The sequence below is a fragment of the Mustela lutreola genome, chromosome 4 (assembly GCF_030435805.1).
Source record: "Mustela lutreola isolate mMusLut2 chromosome 4, mMusLut2.pri, whole genome shotgun sequence".
Lineage (NCBI taxonomy): Eukaryota > Metazoa > Chordata > Mammalia > Carnivora > Mustelidae > Mustela > Mustela lutreola.
In genome coordinates this window covers 95822087-95839478 of record NC_081293.1, presented here as the reverse complement: position 1 = coordinate 95839478, position 17392 = coordinate 95822087, and the positions used below count along the sequence as shown (strand labels likewise).

The 17392-nt window shown below is 39.2% G+C and overlaps 1 protein-coding gene across 5 annotated transcripts in view; it reads left to right on the top strand.

Moving 5' to 3' along the window:
- Positions 1-17392, top strand: part of VPS41 (VPS41 subunit of HOPS complex) — a 347998-nt gene that overhangs the window by 178244 nt on the left and 152362 nt on the right. For 4 of the 5 annotated variants that reach the window (XM_059170546.1, XM_059170545.1, XM_059170543.1 and 1 more), the window contains exon 2: positions 1848-1886. In XM_059170546.1, the coding sequence (XP_059026529.1) occupies positions 1848-1886 (39 nt within the window). Of the gene's footprint in view, positions 1-1846; positions 1887-17392 lie in introns of all 5 variants that reach the window. The other variant, XM_059170547.1, reaches the window with a different exon arrangement.

The following is a 17392-nucleotide window of genomic DNA, read 5'->3' as shown; positions in this document are numbered from 1 at the left end:
AAGAACATAAATGGGACATTTGCACCTTTCCCCTTTGTACCTCGTTGAATGGATTTCAAATAAGAATGGATTTCAAATAAGAAATTTCCTTAAGAAATTTTTTCTGGAAAGAGCAGTCCAGTGTCCTTTTAAAGTCTTGAGTTGGGGAATAGGAATCTAGGTGCAGGTCACTGGCATGGTCGTCAAAGCCTCGTTTTGCTGATGTTAGTATCTCAATATTCAGGAACAGTCAGGGGCAGAAAGGGTGTCAGAAGTCATTAAGTTCAGCCTTTAAGCCTCAATGTTCTTACCTCGAGGGTCATTAGGAAATTCTAAGATGCTAGGTGCAAAGCATTTAGCATTGCGGGGATATATATAATAGATGTTCAGTAAAGATGTCAGAATGGTGACTGTTAATAATAAATGGAGTGTGTCCAAAAGAGAAGGATCAGGATGGTAAGTGGATGAGAACCAGGATCTGGGGATGGTTAGCACAGAGGAAAAACAATTTAGAAGGGCAGGCATGATACGTGTCATTAACTTTGGAGAACTGTCAAATAGTAGAATTGGATTTTTTATGTGTCTTATTGGTGCTAAGAACAAAAAGTTACTGTGGAGAGATTATAGCTCCAAATTAATGGGAATTTTCTAGTACTTAGAAGAACATTCCAACTAAATAGGCCACGTTGAGATTTAGAACAGATTCTTAGGTTCCTCATGGGTAGTGATACAACTACAATAAAACTCTTAATTACAGGTAGCATTTGTCCCCATTTTACAGATGGCCTTTGAGAGCAGGAACTGTATTGTCCACAAGGCATTCCACAGGCAGCCTGCACCTTCCAGGTTCTTCTTAATTTTCCATGAATGAAAATAAAATTCTTTCAAACACCAGATTTGTGTCTCTGCTGCTATACAACTTTTGCCGAGTAATATATGCATCTGACTTGCTTTAAAATGTTTATTTTTTTTTTCTTGAAAACTACTAGTCATATCTAAAATGTCCTTGCCCCATTTTTTTGTTCTTTATCTCATGGATCGTTGTAAAATGCTTACATTCAGTGTCAGCATATTAGTTGTAACTTTTTATTGCTATTGATATCTATAAGTACGTTAAGTAAATCTTCATTTTGCTGACCTCTTTGAGGATGCATGGCATCAGCAGATTCTCTCTTTCACTGGACAGGTGAGAGATTAGCAGGATCAAGTCAATTTTTTCCCTTTTTGCTTTGTTTTCTCCAGAGCAGCAAGATTCATTGTCTAGCAAGGGGGAAACTGTGTTAAATGGCAGAATTTGTCTTCCAGTTAATGGTTTAAAGAGTGAATGTAAATTATGGAGCTTGTTTGCACAATGTCTGATAGGTACTACTCTAGGGGAATTCTTTTGTAAAAAGCTGTTTAAGCGAGACAATCATTTTGACTTCACCAGATTAATAGCACAATAATTAATAGCACAAGGGCTTTTCAGTATAAAAATTGGCTTATAGAGAATTTGAGATGGCAGTTTCCTCTTCCCTTCCAAGATCAGTAAGTAAGGCTGCTTTGCCAGACCTGTTTCCATTTTTAGCGAAAGAAAGTGCTTTCTGTGTACTCACACGATAGTTCCTGAGGCCATTCGTTAACCTGCTGTCCACTCGAGGGAGGTCAGCAGGAGCTGGGGGTCTGGGTGGCCCCAGGATAACCATCTCAGTTCTGCCAGATGTGGGAAGTTGTGGGAGGCCCACAAGGCGTGGAGTCTTTCAACTGTAGCTGCAGATTACTTCCCAGAAAGGGCAGGTGGATGTGGATGGTGGGGATGGGATGACTCTTTCCCCGTGTCTTATTCTTTTGTCATCCTTCTGACTATTTTCCCCCTCTATGCTTTGTAGGAAACTGAGTCTCTCGAAGAATCTACAGATGAGTCTGAGGTAAGATGGTGGTTCGGGAGCCTGAGGATTTCTGGCTCACCATGGTATCTTGAGCTTTTTCTGCCTTATTAAATGAGACATTGCTGAGGATTGGGGGGTGAGGTAAAATAGGGCCGTGTGTGATTGAGCCTTGGGGAAGAACGTGACAGTTGTCTTTAAAAATATTAAATGGATTGACTTAAACAGGAAAAGGAATGCTTTCTCCTGATATTGAGTAGTAGTTAAACCCAAAGTCTGTTGGCAGTGGGAACTTTGATGCAGTTTTACAGACTAATTTTGACAGTTAAAAAAAAAATCTATATTTTAGGGGCCCCTGGATGGCTCAGTTGGTTCAGCATCTGACTTGATTTCGGCTCAGGTCGTCCTCTCAGGGCTGTGAGATGTAACCCCAAGTTGGGCTCCCCACTGGGTGTGGAGCTTGTAAGATTCTCTCTCCCTATGCCCCTCCCCCTTCCCCCACTCTTGCGTGGGCGCTCTTTCAAAAATTAATCAGTTTGTGATAAAACAACCACTATAGGTTCTCTAATATTTATTCTTTCTTCATTCTTTTAATGAATATGCCATGTTTACTGATATAATTTCTAAATCATGGAAATTATAGTTTATTTCATAAAATAAGAAGGAAAGTAACTACCTGAAAAACTGTTAAGGAGCTAAGTTGTGCTAAAGGTTATATTTTAAGGAGAATAAAAATATAAAATAATATGTATCTATAAATGTATAACATATATTTATAAAAGTATATTTATAAGTATGTAATAAATATAAATATTTATATATTTATAAAAATAGATTTTTAAAAAATTTTTTTAAGATTTTATTTATTTATTTGACAGACAGAGATCACAAGTAGGCAGAGAGAGAGGAGGAAGCAGGCTTCCCGCTGATTAGAGAGCCTAAGGCGGGGCTTGATCCCAAGACCTTGGGATCATGACCTGAGCCAAAGGTAGAGGCTTTAACCCACTGAGCCACCCAGGCACCCCAAAAATAAAAATTTTTTAAAAATTTTCAAGACTATGCATAAGATATAAATTTAAGTATAACGCTAGTGAACTACCAATTTTATGGGTGGACTATTAATAATAATTACATTTTTTCCTTTTAATATTTCATTTAGCTCAGAGGAATGAAAAAATATCTATGATAACCTGCTGGAAATTCACACCAATGTGACTGTAACCAATATAGTCTATAAATTTAGGTTGATGCTGCATACAGTTATTATATGGATTTTGTTTGCTTTTTCAGGGAAAAGGTGGGTTTAAATGTATTCTTCTAGAGAACATCTTGTGTTATGCTACTATGCATTTGCAGTTTGGCTGTAGAGCCATGATTCCTAATATTTGTGCTGCTGAGGATCTCTGATCCTCTCTTTGGGGCCCCTGTTAAGGCACTACAGAATTTGCTTATCGATACGGTATAATACTTGTTGATTTTTTTTTTTTTTAATAGAGAGAGAGATCACAAATAGGCAGGCAGAGAAAGAGGGGGAGCAGGCTCCCCACTGAGCAGAGAGCCTGATGTCGGGCTCGATTCTAGAACCCTGAGATTCTGACCTGAGCCAAAGGCAGAGGCTCAACCCACTGAACCACCCAGGTGCCCCAATACTTGTTGATTTTTTAATAAAATCCTGAAAAGCAGTTTAGCTTCCCATTCTCATTTTTGGAGATTTCCGGTTAACCATATTCTCAGAAACACTGGTATAGAATTCTGCAGTGTTGGAGCCCTGTCCAAGAATTTCATTTCAGAGGATGTTGGCAGCCACCTAAATAAATCTTTCCACACATCCTTCAGATACTAAATGGATCCACAAGGAGAACAAACAAAACACACATAACTCATCCCTCCAACGTAATCAGGAGACAGGGTGTGCTGTAAACTTCAGTGTAAGTGGGGGAATACATATCCAAAACCAGAAGAACCAGCTTCGGATTGAGTCTGGAGCTGAGTCCAGTGGAGGCGAGTTGGAGATAAAGACACTGTAGCTGAGTTCCAGCAGGAGTGGTTTCATGCAAAAGTGTCCCCTCCCCCAGGAGGGAAATGGCCCCACCCTGAGTGGACAGTCCTGAGAACAGGTCTGACAGCTGCTGGATCTGAGCACTGGCTGTTGGGGAATTTAAATGAGGGGGTTTGACAGGGTGTGGGACCAGAGGGGACAGTGTTGGGATGAGGCTGGTACTGGAGAGAGAGGGGAGGCATCCCTTGAAAGCATGGTGGTGACATTATAGGAGTGGGGGAAATTAAAGGTACGAAGCAGGAAATCGGGATACTTGCCTCCCCTCACGCCCCCAGAAAAGATACCACTTACTAAAGAAGATGCCCTTCATTTACCCGTGTAACTAAGAGACCTAGTAAACCATTCAAATAACCTCGTCCTCTTCATAGGAGCACCTCTTGTTGCTGTCCTGGCAATCTGAGACTGGTAAAATTGAACTGGAATGGCAGGGAGCATCCATTCAAAAAACCATGGTGAGGAGAGCAAGTGGAAACCAAACATTTTCAGCTGAAACAAGCAGCAGCATAACACTCCATCATAACTTGAATGTCTTTAAACAAGCATTTGTAGATAGAGAAAACTATCTTAAAACAGAACTTTTAAAACTCAGAATAGAAATGGACAAAAAACTAGGAAGGAAGGAAGGAAATAAGAGCTGACCACTTAGGAAAGACATAGAAGGAAAGGATCATTCTTACAAAGTTGACGAAACCGAGACCGGAAAGGTAACCTGATTGTCTAATCTCAGATAGCTCGTTTACAGAAGTGAGTTCAAACCAAGCCCCAGATCTGGGCTCTTTCCATCATTTTTCCTGCTGTCTCTGGTGTCTTCTGCATCGGCCGGGACGGAGGGACTGTGGAGGCAGGCCTTGGGTTCCTGTCTCAGCCATACTTTGTACCTGCTCTGTGGCCTTGCACACAATCTCTCTGTCCCTCGTTTCCTTCATGTGTGCCGTGTGGGTTGCCCCGAGGGCTAGATGAGATTGCTGTTTGGGAAGCATGTTGTGTGGTGCCTAGCATGTGGGAAGCCCTCCCTGAAAGCTAGTGAGCCTCAGCTTGTATTTTAGAAGGAGCGCTGGTCTCCTCTTACAGCCTGGGGCTTCAGCTGCAGAGCTTGGGGAGACTCCCGGAGACTCTGGGACCCAGGGTGGTTACTCTCCCATCCGGGTTTTCATTCGTTCATGGGCCAACAAAGGAGTCAGGCTGGTGATAGGCCAAGTTTGGGCTTTTTAGTATGATGAGTTGGTTTATAATCCAGTCTTTGGAGCTGTTTGTTCTGGGTGTCTCAGTTTGAATCATGATCTTTCCAGATCCATGCTCGAGATTGTAAAACACTGTTCTTTTGCCAAAAAATCTTTATTTTTCCTTTTCTCCTCTTCCTCTATCGCCCCACTAGGTTTTGTACTGTCAGTTCAGCTTTCACAGGGCAGACATTTCCTTCATGTACTTCTCCCTCTTTATTCAAGTGCTCAGATAGTTTCCATTTCTGCAAACAACAATGTTTAGTGTTTTCAACCATGAATTATAGCAGTTTATCTGTTTTCCTTATGAAAGCCACATTTCTTATAGACTGGGCCTTCATACTGAGAAGACCCTAGTGTTAGGTTTCTCTGAAACTCTTATTTTTAAAGTTTAAATGTAATTTTAATTAAAAAATTTTTAATTGTGATAAAATATACATATTTTATACATATAAAATATACATAACATATATATAACAAGAATTGCCATCTTGGGGCACTTAAGTGACTCAGTTAGGCCTCTGACTCTTGATTTTGGCTCAGGTCATGATCTCAGAGTGATGAGATCAAGCCCCTCTTTGGGCTCACGCTCAGTGTGGAGTCTGCCTGAAGTTCTCTCTCTCCCTCTGCCAGCGCTTGAGCTCTCTAAATAAATAAATACATAAATAAAATCTTTTAAAAACTTGCCATCTCAACCACTTTTAAGTGCATAGTTTAGCATTAAGTACATTCACATTGCTGAGCAGCCTACCTCCAGAACTTGTTTATCTTGCAAAACAGACAGAAGTTCTGTGTCATCAAATTACAACTCCCTATTCCTCCACCAGCCTCTGGCAATCACCCTTCTACTTTCTCTGTCTGAATTTGACTGCTCTAGAACCCTTATATAAGTGGAATCATGCAGTATTGGTCTCTTCAGAACTGGTTTATTTCATTTAGCAGCATGCCCTTAAGGTTCATCCATTTTGTCACAAAGGTCAGGATTGCCTTCTTTTTTTAAGGTTGAGTAATATTCCATGGTATGTCCATACCACATTTTACATGCTCACCCACTGATGGATACTTGAGTGGCATTTACCTTTTGGCTTTTATGAGCAGTGTTACAAAGAACATGAGTTTAAAAGTATCTCTTTGAGACATTTTGCTTTTAATTCTTCTGAATATGTACCCAAAAGTGGAATTGCTAGATCATATAGTAATTCTATTTTTAATTTTTTGAGGAACCACTATACCATTTTCTCATTTTCCATAGAGACTGCACCACTTTATGTTCCCAGCAGCAACGCATGGGGGTTCTAATTTCTCCACATCCGCATCAACACTTGTTTTTTCTTTTTTTTCTTTTTTTTAATAGTAGCTGTCCTGACAGTTACGAGGTGATATTGTGGTTTTCATTCATTTTCCTAATGATTAAGTGATATCAAACATCTCTTCATAAACTTTTTGGCCATTTATATATTTTCTTTGAAGAAATGTCCGTTCAAGTTCTTTGCCCATTTTCAAATTGTGGTTTGGTTTTTGTTCTTGAATTGAGGAGTTCTTTATATATTCTGGATGTTAGTCTGTATCAGATAAAAATGGATGGATGGATGGATAGAAAAGGATAGAGATACACATATTGTTTTTATATATAACTCAACAACCTGTGAATAGAATAGATGGATAGTTGACATATAGATACAGATCTATAGAGTTGTGATTTAACTATGTCTCTATAAAGAATATAAACAATATAATACATAAAAAATATAGGGGTGCCTGGGTGGCTCAGTGGGTTAAGCCTCTGCCTTTAGCTCAGGTTATGATCCCAGTGTCCTGGGATCGAGCTCTGCTTCCAGCTCTCTGCTCAGCAGGGAGCCTGCTTCTCCCTCCCTCCCTCTCTCTCTTTCTCTCTGCCTTCTTGTGATCTCTCTCTATGTCAGATAAATAAATACAATCTTTAAAAAAAAGAATATATATATATATATATCTCCATATCTCAGTTAGACAATTCGCAGTACTTGAATAATTTCTCCCATTCCATAGGTTGCCTTTTCACTGTTGAGTGTATTCTTTCATGCATAGAAGGTTTAAAATTTTGATATAAGTCCAGTTTATCTATGTTTGCTTTTCTCCCTGTACTTTTCATGTCATATCCAAGAAATCATTGCCACATCCAGTGTTATGAAGTTTTTCCCTTAGGTTTTCTTCCAACTTCTCATTTTGTGTGTTCAAGAAAGAAGTATTAACTGCTCAAAATTGTCTGTGTTTTCTTCATTATTCTTGAAACCTGCAACCAAATGAAATGAAATTTCCAGGTGTAGTATAATTAATGCAATTGAAAGTGGTGTATATGTCAGTATGTAAAACTTAGGAGGATTTTAAGTTGTGCTTTGCTGTTAAAGTAGAAGTTCAAAGCTGTATTAACAACCAAGAGCGTACATTAAGCTCTTGCCTTCGTGTTAATACTACATGAGTTTTTGCAGATTTTGTAGGATAAAGTGTGCCTTGCCTCTACTATTTTTTTTCTAACATATAATCCACTGTGTATTCCACCTTGATATGATAAGCCAGACTGTTTCTTAAATGGTGTTTTACTTTCGAAAAGAGTAACACAGAAGTATGTGGTCAGAAGAACTCATTCTCATTTTGAAGCTTTAAGCTTCTGTCAACACTGGGGACAACTGCTTTGGTCTGGGTGGGGGCTGAGTGCTACAGGAGCCCAGAGGAATGGATGATAAGTCAGGAATGGCTTTGCTTGGAATCTTGAAGATTTAAGTATGGAAGATAAATCTAGGCAGAGGCTGCCACAGTCTTTGGGAAGAGATCGAGTGATGAAGGGGCACACACGTTCTGCCGGCCAGCTGGGAGGCTCTGGGTGTGGCTGGAATGTGGAGCAAGCTGGGGCAATGAGGCTGGACGAGGAACTAGGGTGAGGCTGTAGAGCTACGAATGTGTCAAACCAGACAGTTTAGACTTGATCTGTTGGACGCTGGGGAGCCAGCGAAAGGCATGCTTATTGGGGGGTGGGCACAGGGGTTGGTGACAGATGAGCTGGAAGGAAAGACCCATTTCAGGAAGTTCTAGTGCAAGCCCCTAAAGAGATCACAGGAATGTAAGTGTCTGGGCTAGGCAGGAGCAGAAGACAAAGAGGAAATGCTTCTCAAGTCCAATCAGGAGGAAGTGTGGATAGCATGTGAGAGTCGATCTTGGTAGGGGAGTCAAAAAGATTCCAAAACGTCTAGTTCAGCTGTGTTGTAAGAAATTGAGTGAACTCCACTTTTAGGCAGTTAAAGGAAAAAGACATTTTAAACTTGAAGTTGACACCTCTATATCCAATTCTTTCTTTGAAGTGGTACTTTTCTAATCCATTGGTGACTCCTTTTCTAATCGTTTTGGTCAGTCTGATACAAATAATATGCTTTCATATTAAATATGGTTTTAAAGAAAAGCAAATGAGCAAGCTAATCTCTGGGATTTTATTTCTAAAAATCCTCCAAGGTACATGCTGTAGAGGAGGTTTGGAGTGCTCTTTGGAGCAAAGATGGTGAATGGATTGAGCAGTGTTCACAATCTATTTTGATAATGAAGATTATAACAAAAACAAACAAATTTATTGTAAGAAGCAACAGTTGGCATTTTGGTAAGCTCTTTAGATATGTTCATTGGCCCAAGTTTTGGCCATGGTTATTTCTTCTCTTTTACAGATGAAGAAATAGAGTGTTTAGGTAACTGCCAGGGATACTCGCTGGTAAATGGATTTGAATCCCACAGTCAAGACTCCAAAGCCTGGTCTTCTACTGTGTCCAACTTCCCTGTGATCTCTCTGATTTTATTTCAGACTTTTCCTCTGTGTTCCTTTGTAGAATTGGACAAAATTAAAAAAAAAAAAAAAAAACTCCCTTGGAACTCCTGCCTATGTATAAAATGATATTTTGGGTGATGTTACAGATTATGGCTTGTTAAACTAGTAGGAAAAGCAATTTCAGAATCTTTGAACTTTGCCTTATTCTCTAGAGAAAAAAGAATTGTCTTGCTAATTTATAGATAACATTAATAGTTATAAACTCATGTTTTGCCATAAAACAAATGATTCATTAAGAAAATAATTATAAATATTTGTAAAATATAAAATAAATGTTAGTTACTAAGCTATATCCCCTTCAAAAAGTACATTCATCTTTGGGTAGGGGCAATTTAGCTGCAAGAGTGTTCATTGCAACTTTGTTTATAATATAAAAATTTGGAAACAGTCCGGATGTCTGGAAAGGAATTATATTATCTTTATAATTGATAAAAGCATTCTACAAAAATGTCATTTAGAGCAGAGGGTGGCTATTTCTATAAAGGTATAGGTAGTAAATATTTAAAGATTTGCATACAAAGAATACTGAGGATATTATGTAGGTATGTAACCATATGAAAATATAAAAACCTGCTTGAAAGCTGTATGAAAACAGGCATCCAGCTAGACAGGCTGTTTGGAGTTTACCAATTCCTGATTTAGAGTATAATCCAGTTTTTTTCCACCCTCCAAAATCCACATGTAAGCACAGAAAAAAAGGTCGCAGGACTATAGTGTCACTGGGTCATGTGATTCTTATTTTTTTTATTATCATCTGCCTTTATTTTCTAAGTTTTTATAAGTATGCATTACTTATATAATTAGCAAAATGATACCATTTTTTTAATGAAAAAAATTAATCCCTGTACATATTCTCGTAGTATTTTGTGTCGATGTTACAGAGCTTCTGGGTTGCAAAGCAATGGGATTCAAAATGAAACTGCGTGTTTTTCCTTCCTTACCTCACACTAAGACAAGGGAGTTAGGGAAAATGTTTGGTTTCTTTCATGCTCTCTTTATTTCAGCCAATATTTTACATAAGACAGAAATTGTTTTTAATGCTAATAGACATTTTTTTCTTAAGATTTTTTTTTTTTAAGTTTTAAGTGTTGAGAGAAGTGTGGAGTCACATGCAGTTTTAAGAAATAACAGAGATTCTCTGTACCCTTCACCCCATTCCCAAAGGGTAACATCCTGCTTCACTCAGCTGCAACATCACAACCAGGAAATCAATATTGGTAACAATCTGGAGACCTGACTCAGATTTCACAAGTTTTACATTCACTCATTTGTGCATGTGTACGGATGTGTGTCAGTTCTTTGCACTTCTGTCATGTGTCACTTCTATGACATGGGTGCACTTCTGTCACTGCAGTCAAGGTGCAGTACTGTTCACCATGGTTCCCTTTTATAGTCACAGCTACTCCCTCCCCCCAGCTCCGCTATCTGTTCTCCCTCTCCATAACTTTTTCATTTTGGGCACATTATATGAATCGAACCATACAATGAGTGTGTAACCTTTTCAGATTGACTTTTTCTACTCTGCCAGTTTGTCTTTTAATTTTTGTGGTTAGATCATTCACATTTAAGGTAATTATTGACATGTTAGGGCTTAAGTCTACCATCTTCTGTTTTCTCTTTCCTCTTCTTTTCATTTCTCTTATTTCTCGTTTCTTCCCTTTCTGTGAGTTAATTGAACTTTTTTTTTTAAAGTTCTAACAATTTATTCATAGGTTTTTTTGTTTTTTAAGTGGTTGACTGTTCTTTTCTTTCAGAACTTGAGAAATGTTCTGTTATTTTTTTCTGGCCTCTGTCATTTCAAATGACAGGTATGTTGTCCTTATGCTTCTCTGTAATTGTGTCCTGTTTCCTGGCTGCTTTCCAGATTTATTTATTTATTTATTTATTTTGCCTTAGTTTCCAGAAGTTCAGTTATGGTTATGAGGGCTCTTGGTGTGGATTTCTTCAATTTATCTTACCTGGAGTTTGCTCAGCTTCTTGAATCTGTAGGATTATGTCCTTCACCAACTTTGGAAAGTTTTCAGCCATTATTTCTTTGAAATCTTTTTAAGTTCCACTCTCTTCTCCTGGGACTTGAGTAACTTGAATGTTAGCCCTTTTGTTATTGTTCCATAGGTCCCTGAGACTCTGTTCTGTGTTTTTCAGTCAGTTTTCTGTCTTGTTCAGGTTGGGCAAATTCTATGGATCTGTTCTCAAGTTCATTGTTTATGTTCTTTCACATATCCACTCTAATGCTGATGTCATCCACAAAGTTTTTTCTTTTGGTTATTTTATTTGCCAGTTCTAATGTTTACATTTTTTTAAAAGACTTCTATTTCTTTGCTGAGAAAGCCCATTATTTCATTTGTTTCAAGAGAATTTATAATTGCTCTTAGAAGCACTTTTGTGATGGTTGCTTTAAAATCCTTGCCAAATAATTCTAACATCTGATTCATTTCATATATATATGCATTTTAATGAAGCTAATATTTAAATCATGAAGAATCATCAGTTTAATTTTTTTCAGGTCCATTTACATGCCATGTGTTGTGCTGAGTGCTTTGAGTAGATTATTTCATTTTAAGATGAGCTACAGTCCTATCAGGTACGACAGTAGGCAGGAGAAGTTGGCTATGCCACAGTATAGTTCCAAAACTGTAACAGCTTAACACAACAGAGATTTATTTCTGAGTGTAATCAGTAGTGCAGAGAGAAGTTTTAGCATCAACAATACAGAAATGTCATCATTTTCCATAGGGTCTTTCCTATTAATGGACCAGAAACAATATGCTGTGGCATACTTTAGCCATGGAGCCGGAAACTGAAGCAGCTCTGCTTTGTGGAGCGATGTATTTTCTTAAACCTGGCTTACTTCGAGTAGGTGTTTGGTGTATTATTTATTTAGAAGTATATTCCATCTTTCTTCGAAGAGCTTAGTGTGCTATACAAAGAGCTTTGTAGGAGAAGCATCAAATTGTTAGCCTAACATTTCAAGATGAAACTCGCACAGCAAAGGGAGAAATAACGGAAACCACCAAGCTAAGGAGGGGGCGGCAAGGAAGAAGAGCACCGAGTGAAACAGAGAGGTAGTGAGTGCGCTTTGTACCAGGTGCGGGTTCCAGCTACACCAGACCTCATTCTGCCTGTGTACATTCCTTTGAAGTGAAGATTGCATGTAAATCATTGTACGCTGGGCCTGGGCCTGGCATGTAATAACAGAGAGAGTTAATTAGTGTCATCGCTCTCTTTCTTTTTGCTACCATTATTAATAAATGTGCCTCCTAAAGAGATGCCCATTCAAATCTGGCTCACTTCTCACAAATATGATCAGAATACCTTGAATATGTTAGATATATTAATTTTAATAAGTGGACAAGTAGCTCAACCTATTTAAAGTAAACCTACATGCATTTTATATTGAATGAGAAATTAATATTAAAATAAAATGCAACTTCTGGATGCATCAGCCACCAGGATTGTTCTTTTCAATTTTGTTAAAATGAAAAGCAGTCATTGTGAGAAATCAAGAGATAGCTTTTTTAATCAGAAAATGCATCACAGAAAAATAATTTATTTATCTTTCCTGGTGGGTAGAACACTGTGAATCATTTATTGAAACTTAAATAGATTCTTTACATATATTAATTTTAATAAATTTAGAGCAACTAGTAACTAAAATGGTGATGTTCCTTGTTAGGAGATTGATTGCTGAGAAAAATGGAGCATGGGGTTATAATATATCCTTCCAAATAGCCTTTGGGTCAAAAATTTGCTCTTTCATTTAATGAGCTATTAATATTAACAGGTTTTGCTGATTATTGCATCACTCAGGCATGGATAAACATTCTCTTTGAAGCAGATATTATAAAAATTTTATGTTTGGAAACTTAATAGAAACTTTCTGAATATAAGTACAGATTTGTGAACCTGTATTTCTGCCATTTGTTAGAGATTTAAAAGATGAACATGACTCTGGTATGATATATTTTTGAACAGAGTTTATAATTTCAACTACCTAGGAGAGAAATTATTTTAGGCAGTCCAAGATAGACTGATTGATTGATCATTTTACTTATTTGGCAAATATTTATTGGGTACTTTTACCTTGTGGGTGCTAGGCTGTGCCAGTATTTTATGAAGGAGGCAGACAGTAAATAAAAACTTACATATTTGGTGGTAATAAATGTTGTGGATAAAAATAATATTGGATTAAGGGATTGTGGAGTGGGCCGAGGTGCTGTTTCATCCTGGGTGCTCAGGGAGGGCCACAAATTTGACATTTGACTAAATACATGGGATAAAGATTTTGTGGGTAATAAGAAGAGCAAACACAACACCTTCACGTAGGGTTGCTGGACGTCTTTGAGGATGCGAGTGGGGGTGAATGTTAGGAAATGAATTAGTGAATGGCTAAAACAAAGAGCCTATAAACCAATTTATGGACTTGGTTTCTACCCTGAGTAAGCTGGGAAGCCATTGGAGGCTGTCATTTTAGTGAGAGCGCTCTGGATGCTCTTTGAAAAAAGTCTTGGACAGCAAGTAGGGAGCAGCAAGACTAGTTATGAGGCTTTGGCAGAGCTCTAGCTGGAGGTGAGGAAGGACTTAGGGTAGTTTCTGAAGTAGACCCAGTAGATTTCTTGACTAGGACCCGGGGCTATAAGTGGAAGAGAGGAATCAAGGGTAAACAACTAGAAAGGCGGAGTTGTGAACTAAGATGGGATGAGACCAGCTCGTGCTGGTTTTGGTGCTCAGGGCAAGGTGTTGGTGGGGTATTTCAGAAGTTCCATTTTGGCTCTTTTAAGTTGGAGATGTCAATTAGGCATCCAAGTGGAAATTTCAAGTATGTAGTTGGATAAAGAAGACTAGTGCAGGTCTGGGCTAGAGATAAGAATTTTTTGTTGTTGTTAAGATTTTATTTGAAAGAGAGAGTGCACGTGTGCACAAGGAGGAGTGAGGGACAGGGGTAGAGAGAGAAGCAGGCTCCTCCTGAGCAGGGAGCCCAATTCGGGGCTCGATCCCAGCACTGGATCATGACCTGAGCCAAACGAAGGCAGATGCTTAACGGGCTGAGCCACACAGGTGCCCCATAGGATTAAGAATTTTTGAGTCAGCATTTAGATGGTGTTTAAAACCATGAAACTGGATGAGTTTAAAACTCATTTAGGGTCTGAGGTCAGATAAATGAGAAACCTGAGCCCTGTTAAGGGTTACTACAGTATTTTTGAGATCTGGTAGATGAAGGGAAATCAGCAAAGGGCCCTGAGAAGAAGTAGCTAATGAGTTAGGAAGAAAGCAAATGAGAGTGGTGTCCAAGAAGCCAAAGGAGGAATGCATCTCAGGAAGAAGGGCATGGCCAGCTGTGCCAAATACCATGGAAAGGAATAATAAGAGCAACTTTAGAGACTTGCCCTTGAATTTATGAAGGTGAGGCCATTGGCCATCCATATAGGAGCAGTTGTGGTGGCTCATGGCGGTGGGGATGATGTGGGACCTGGACTGGTATGGGCTCAAGAGAGACTGGGTTGGCAGAATGTCTTTCGTGCTCTCAGAAATTTTTGTACTGCCTGTCTCAAAATGGTGACATGTTGAATGCTTATAATGTAGAGTGGCTGTTAAGGGAGATAATGTGTCTTTAGCACTTGGCCAGTCATTAGAAAGCATTCATTAAACATGCTGCTGCCACTGCTTTGTTATTATTTTTTCTTTTTTTAAAGATTTTATTTATTTATTTGTCAGAGAGAGAAAGAGAGAGAACACAGGCAGAGAGAGCAGCAGGCAGAGGCAGAGGGAGAAGCAGGCTCCCAGCCAAGCAAGGAGCCCGATGTGGGACTCGATCCCAGGATGCTGGAATCATGACCTGAGCCGAAGGCAGCCGCTTAACCAACTGAGCCACCTAGGCGTCCCTGCTTTGTTATTTTTATACCACTTCAGTGCCAGGTTCGTTCATGAGGGCTTGGCCCCTGTCCCTGGGGTCTCACCAGCAGAGCTGCTTGTGAATGAATAAATGAATTGATTTTACAAATCCTTAGAACAGTTACATGAAACTGGTTATAGTTCATATATATATGACAGTTATATGAAACTTTCTGTTCTTATTTTGGAAATTATAAAACCAGGACTTTAAGAGATCCCTTTATCAAAAATGGATATCAAGGACCTCCTGACTCAAGCTGAGAACTGTTTTATCCCATGCTGTGTCATCAAAAGGATCATGGTTTAATTTAGGGACAAGCAAGTGAGAACTGTCTTTTAGTTTTGGCTTGAGGGCATCCAGCTCCATACCCACTATTATTTTTATCCTCTCACAGTAGCAGGCAGAATAACGGTAGGCAGAGTAATGGTCCTCAAAGATGTCTGTGTCCTAATCCCTGGAACCCGTGCCTGTGTTGTGTTACACGGCAAGAGAAATTAAGGTGGCAGATGGAATTAAGGTTGCTAATCAACTGACTATAAAATAGGGAGATTGGGGGCACCTGGGTGGCTCAGCGGGTTAAAGCCTCTGCCTTCAGCTCAGGTCATGATCCCAGGGTCTTGGGATCGAGTCCCACATCGGGTTCCCTGCTCAGCAGGGAGCCTGCTTCCTCCTTGCTCTCTGCCTGCCTCTCTGCCTGCTTGTGATCGCTGCCTGTCAAATAAATAAATAAATAAATCTTTAAAAAAAAAAAAAAAGGGAGATTGTTCTGGATAATCCAGGTGGGAACACTGTAGTCACAAGAATCTCCACAAGTGGATGAGAGAGGCAGCGGAGGCCAGAGTGATGTGATGTGGGAAGAACTTGACCCACCTTTTTTGGCTTTGAGGGTACAGAAAGGAGGGGGCCCACAGCGAATGAATGCAGGTGGTATCTAGGAGCTGGAAAAGTTGAGGAAACCTATTCTCCCCTAGAGCCTCCAGAGGAATGCAGCCCTTCTGTGTATTGATTTTTGCCCAGTGATATCTGTATTGGACTGTAAGACACCAAACTTGTGTTGTTCTAAGCCACTGAGTATGGTAATTTGTTACAGCAGCCACAGGAAACAAATACAGTAAATAATGTGATTGGATGATCTTATTCCCTTAGCACTTTTCATTCAGCACAGAAAACAGTTGAAATGAAACTGCTGATACTTTTGGGAGCTGTGTTTATAAAAACATGTGTGTCTCTTCTGATACTGATCCAAGAATGTTGTTTATATAATCATTGCACTTGGCAATTAGAACCTGATTCTACTGTCAGGACTTGAAAACATTCCTTTCTCTGAAGACTCAAGAAATGCTGTAACAAAACTAATTCCTAAAATCTACAGATTTCTTTTCTTCCATGAGCTATTTCAGTTTTAGTACAACCGTTTTTAAGTATAAAGATTCATAGGTGTCTGCGTTACTATCATTCTTTACTTTTAGAATATGATTGTTTTCTCCAAAGACCTCAGTGAATGAAATAAATCCCCGAAAATAGTATCAAAAGAGATGAGAGGAAACCTTTGATGAAGCTAAAGGTTTTAGGCTGTTGTCATCATTTCCATCAGTGATCGGGGGCGCCTTTGACATATTTGGTCTGTGATGGTGTAGGAGTGCTGACACCACTGACTCCAAGATGTTCAAGATGTTCTCTCCTCTGGCTTGCAGGGGCGTCAGGGTGCACCACTCTAGATGACTAGTAGGGACTCTCTGGTGCACAGGTGGCGCCACTCTAGATGACTAGTAGGGATCCTCTGGTGCACAGGTGGCGCCACTCTAGATAACTAGGACAGACCCTCTGGTGTACGGGTTGTACTACTCTGGATAACTAGTAGGGATCCGCTGGTGCACAGGTGGCACCACTGTAGATAACTAGTACGGACCCTCTGGTGGTGTCACTTTATGTAACTACCCTATGATCTCACTACCATGCCCCTCACTCTATAAAAACTGTGGATTGAGGTCCAGGCTTAGGTGGAGAGTATGTGGTGGAGAATAGTAGCAATGTAGTGCTCTGGATCGTTTTTCTGCCTCCCACCATTGCTCCTATCCGTAAGTTACCCTGAATAAAACTCTGTGTAAATGGTACGGAGTAGTTTGCTTCATTTCTTTGGCATTAAAGTGCCTTCTGAGTCGAGATTCTTTACTGGGCCTCCTCCAACTTCTAAGGGTTAGTTACTTCGGGTATTTGCAGACTTCCAGTAGACACCATAGCATTCCCTCTTTGTTCCCTAATAACAATATTCACACTTGCATGTGTTGAAAACATTTTCTTAATGATGTGGCAAAATCAAAAGTAATATATCTTCATTTTTTGAAGTACTGTAAAACTAGGAGGTAATTAGATTTGGGTAATTTTCTCTCCTTTTCTCCCATCTTTTTTTTTTTTTTTTAAATGACATTAGTGAACTTTACCAAGATTTTTCTCATTTCTCATTATTTATTTTTCATATCTCTTACAGCCTCCTTTAGATTTTTTTTTTCTCTTTGAATGCTTCCTTGAAAA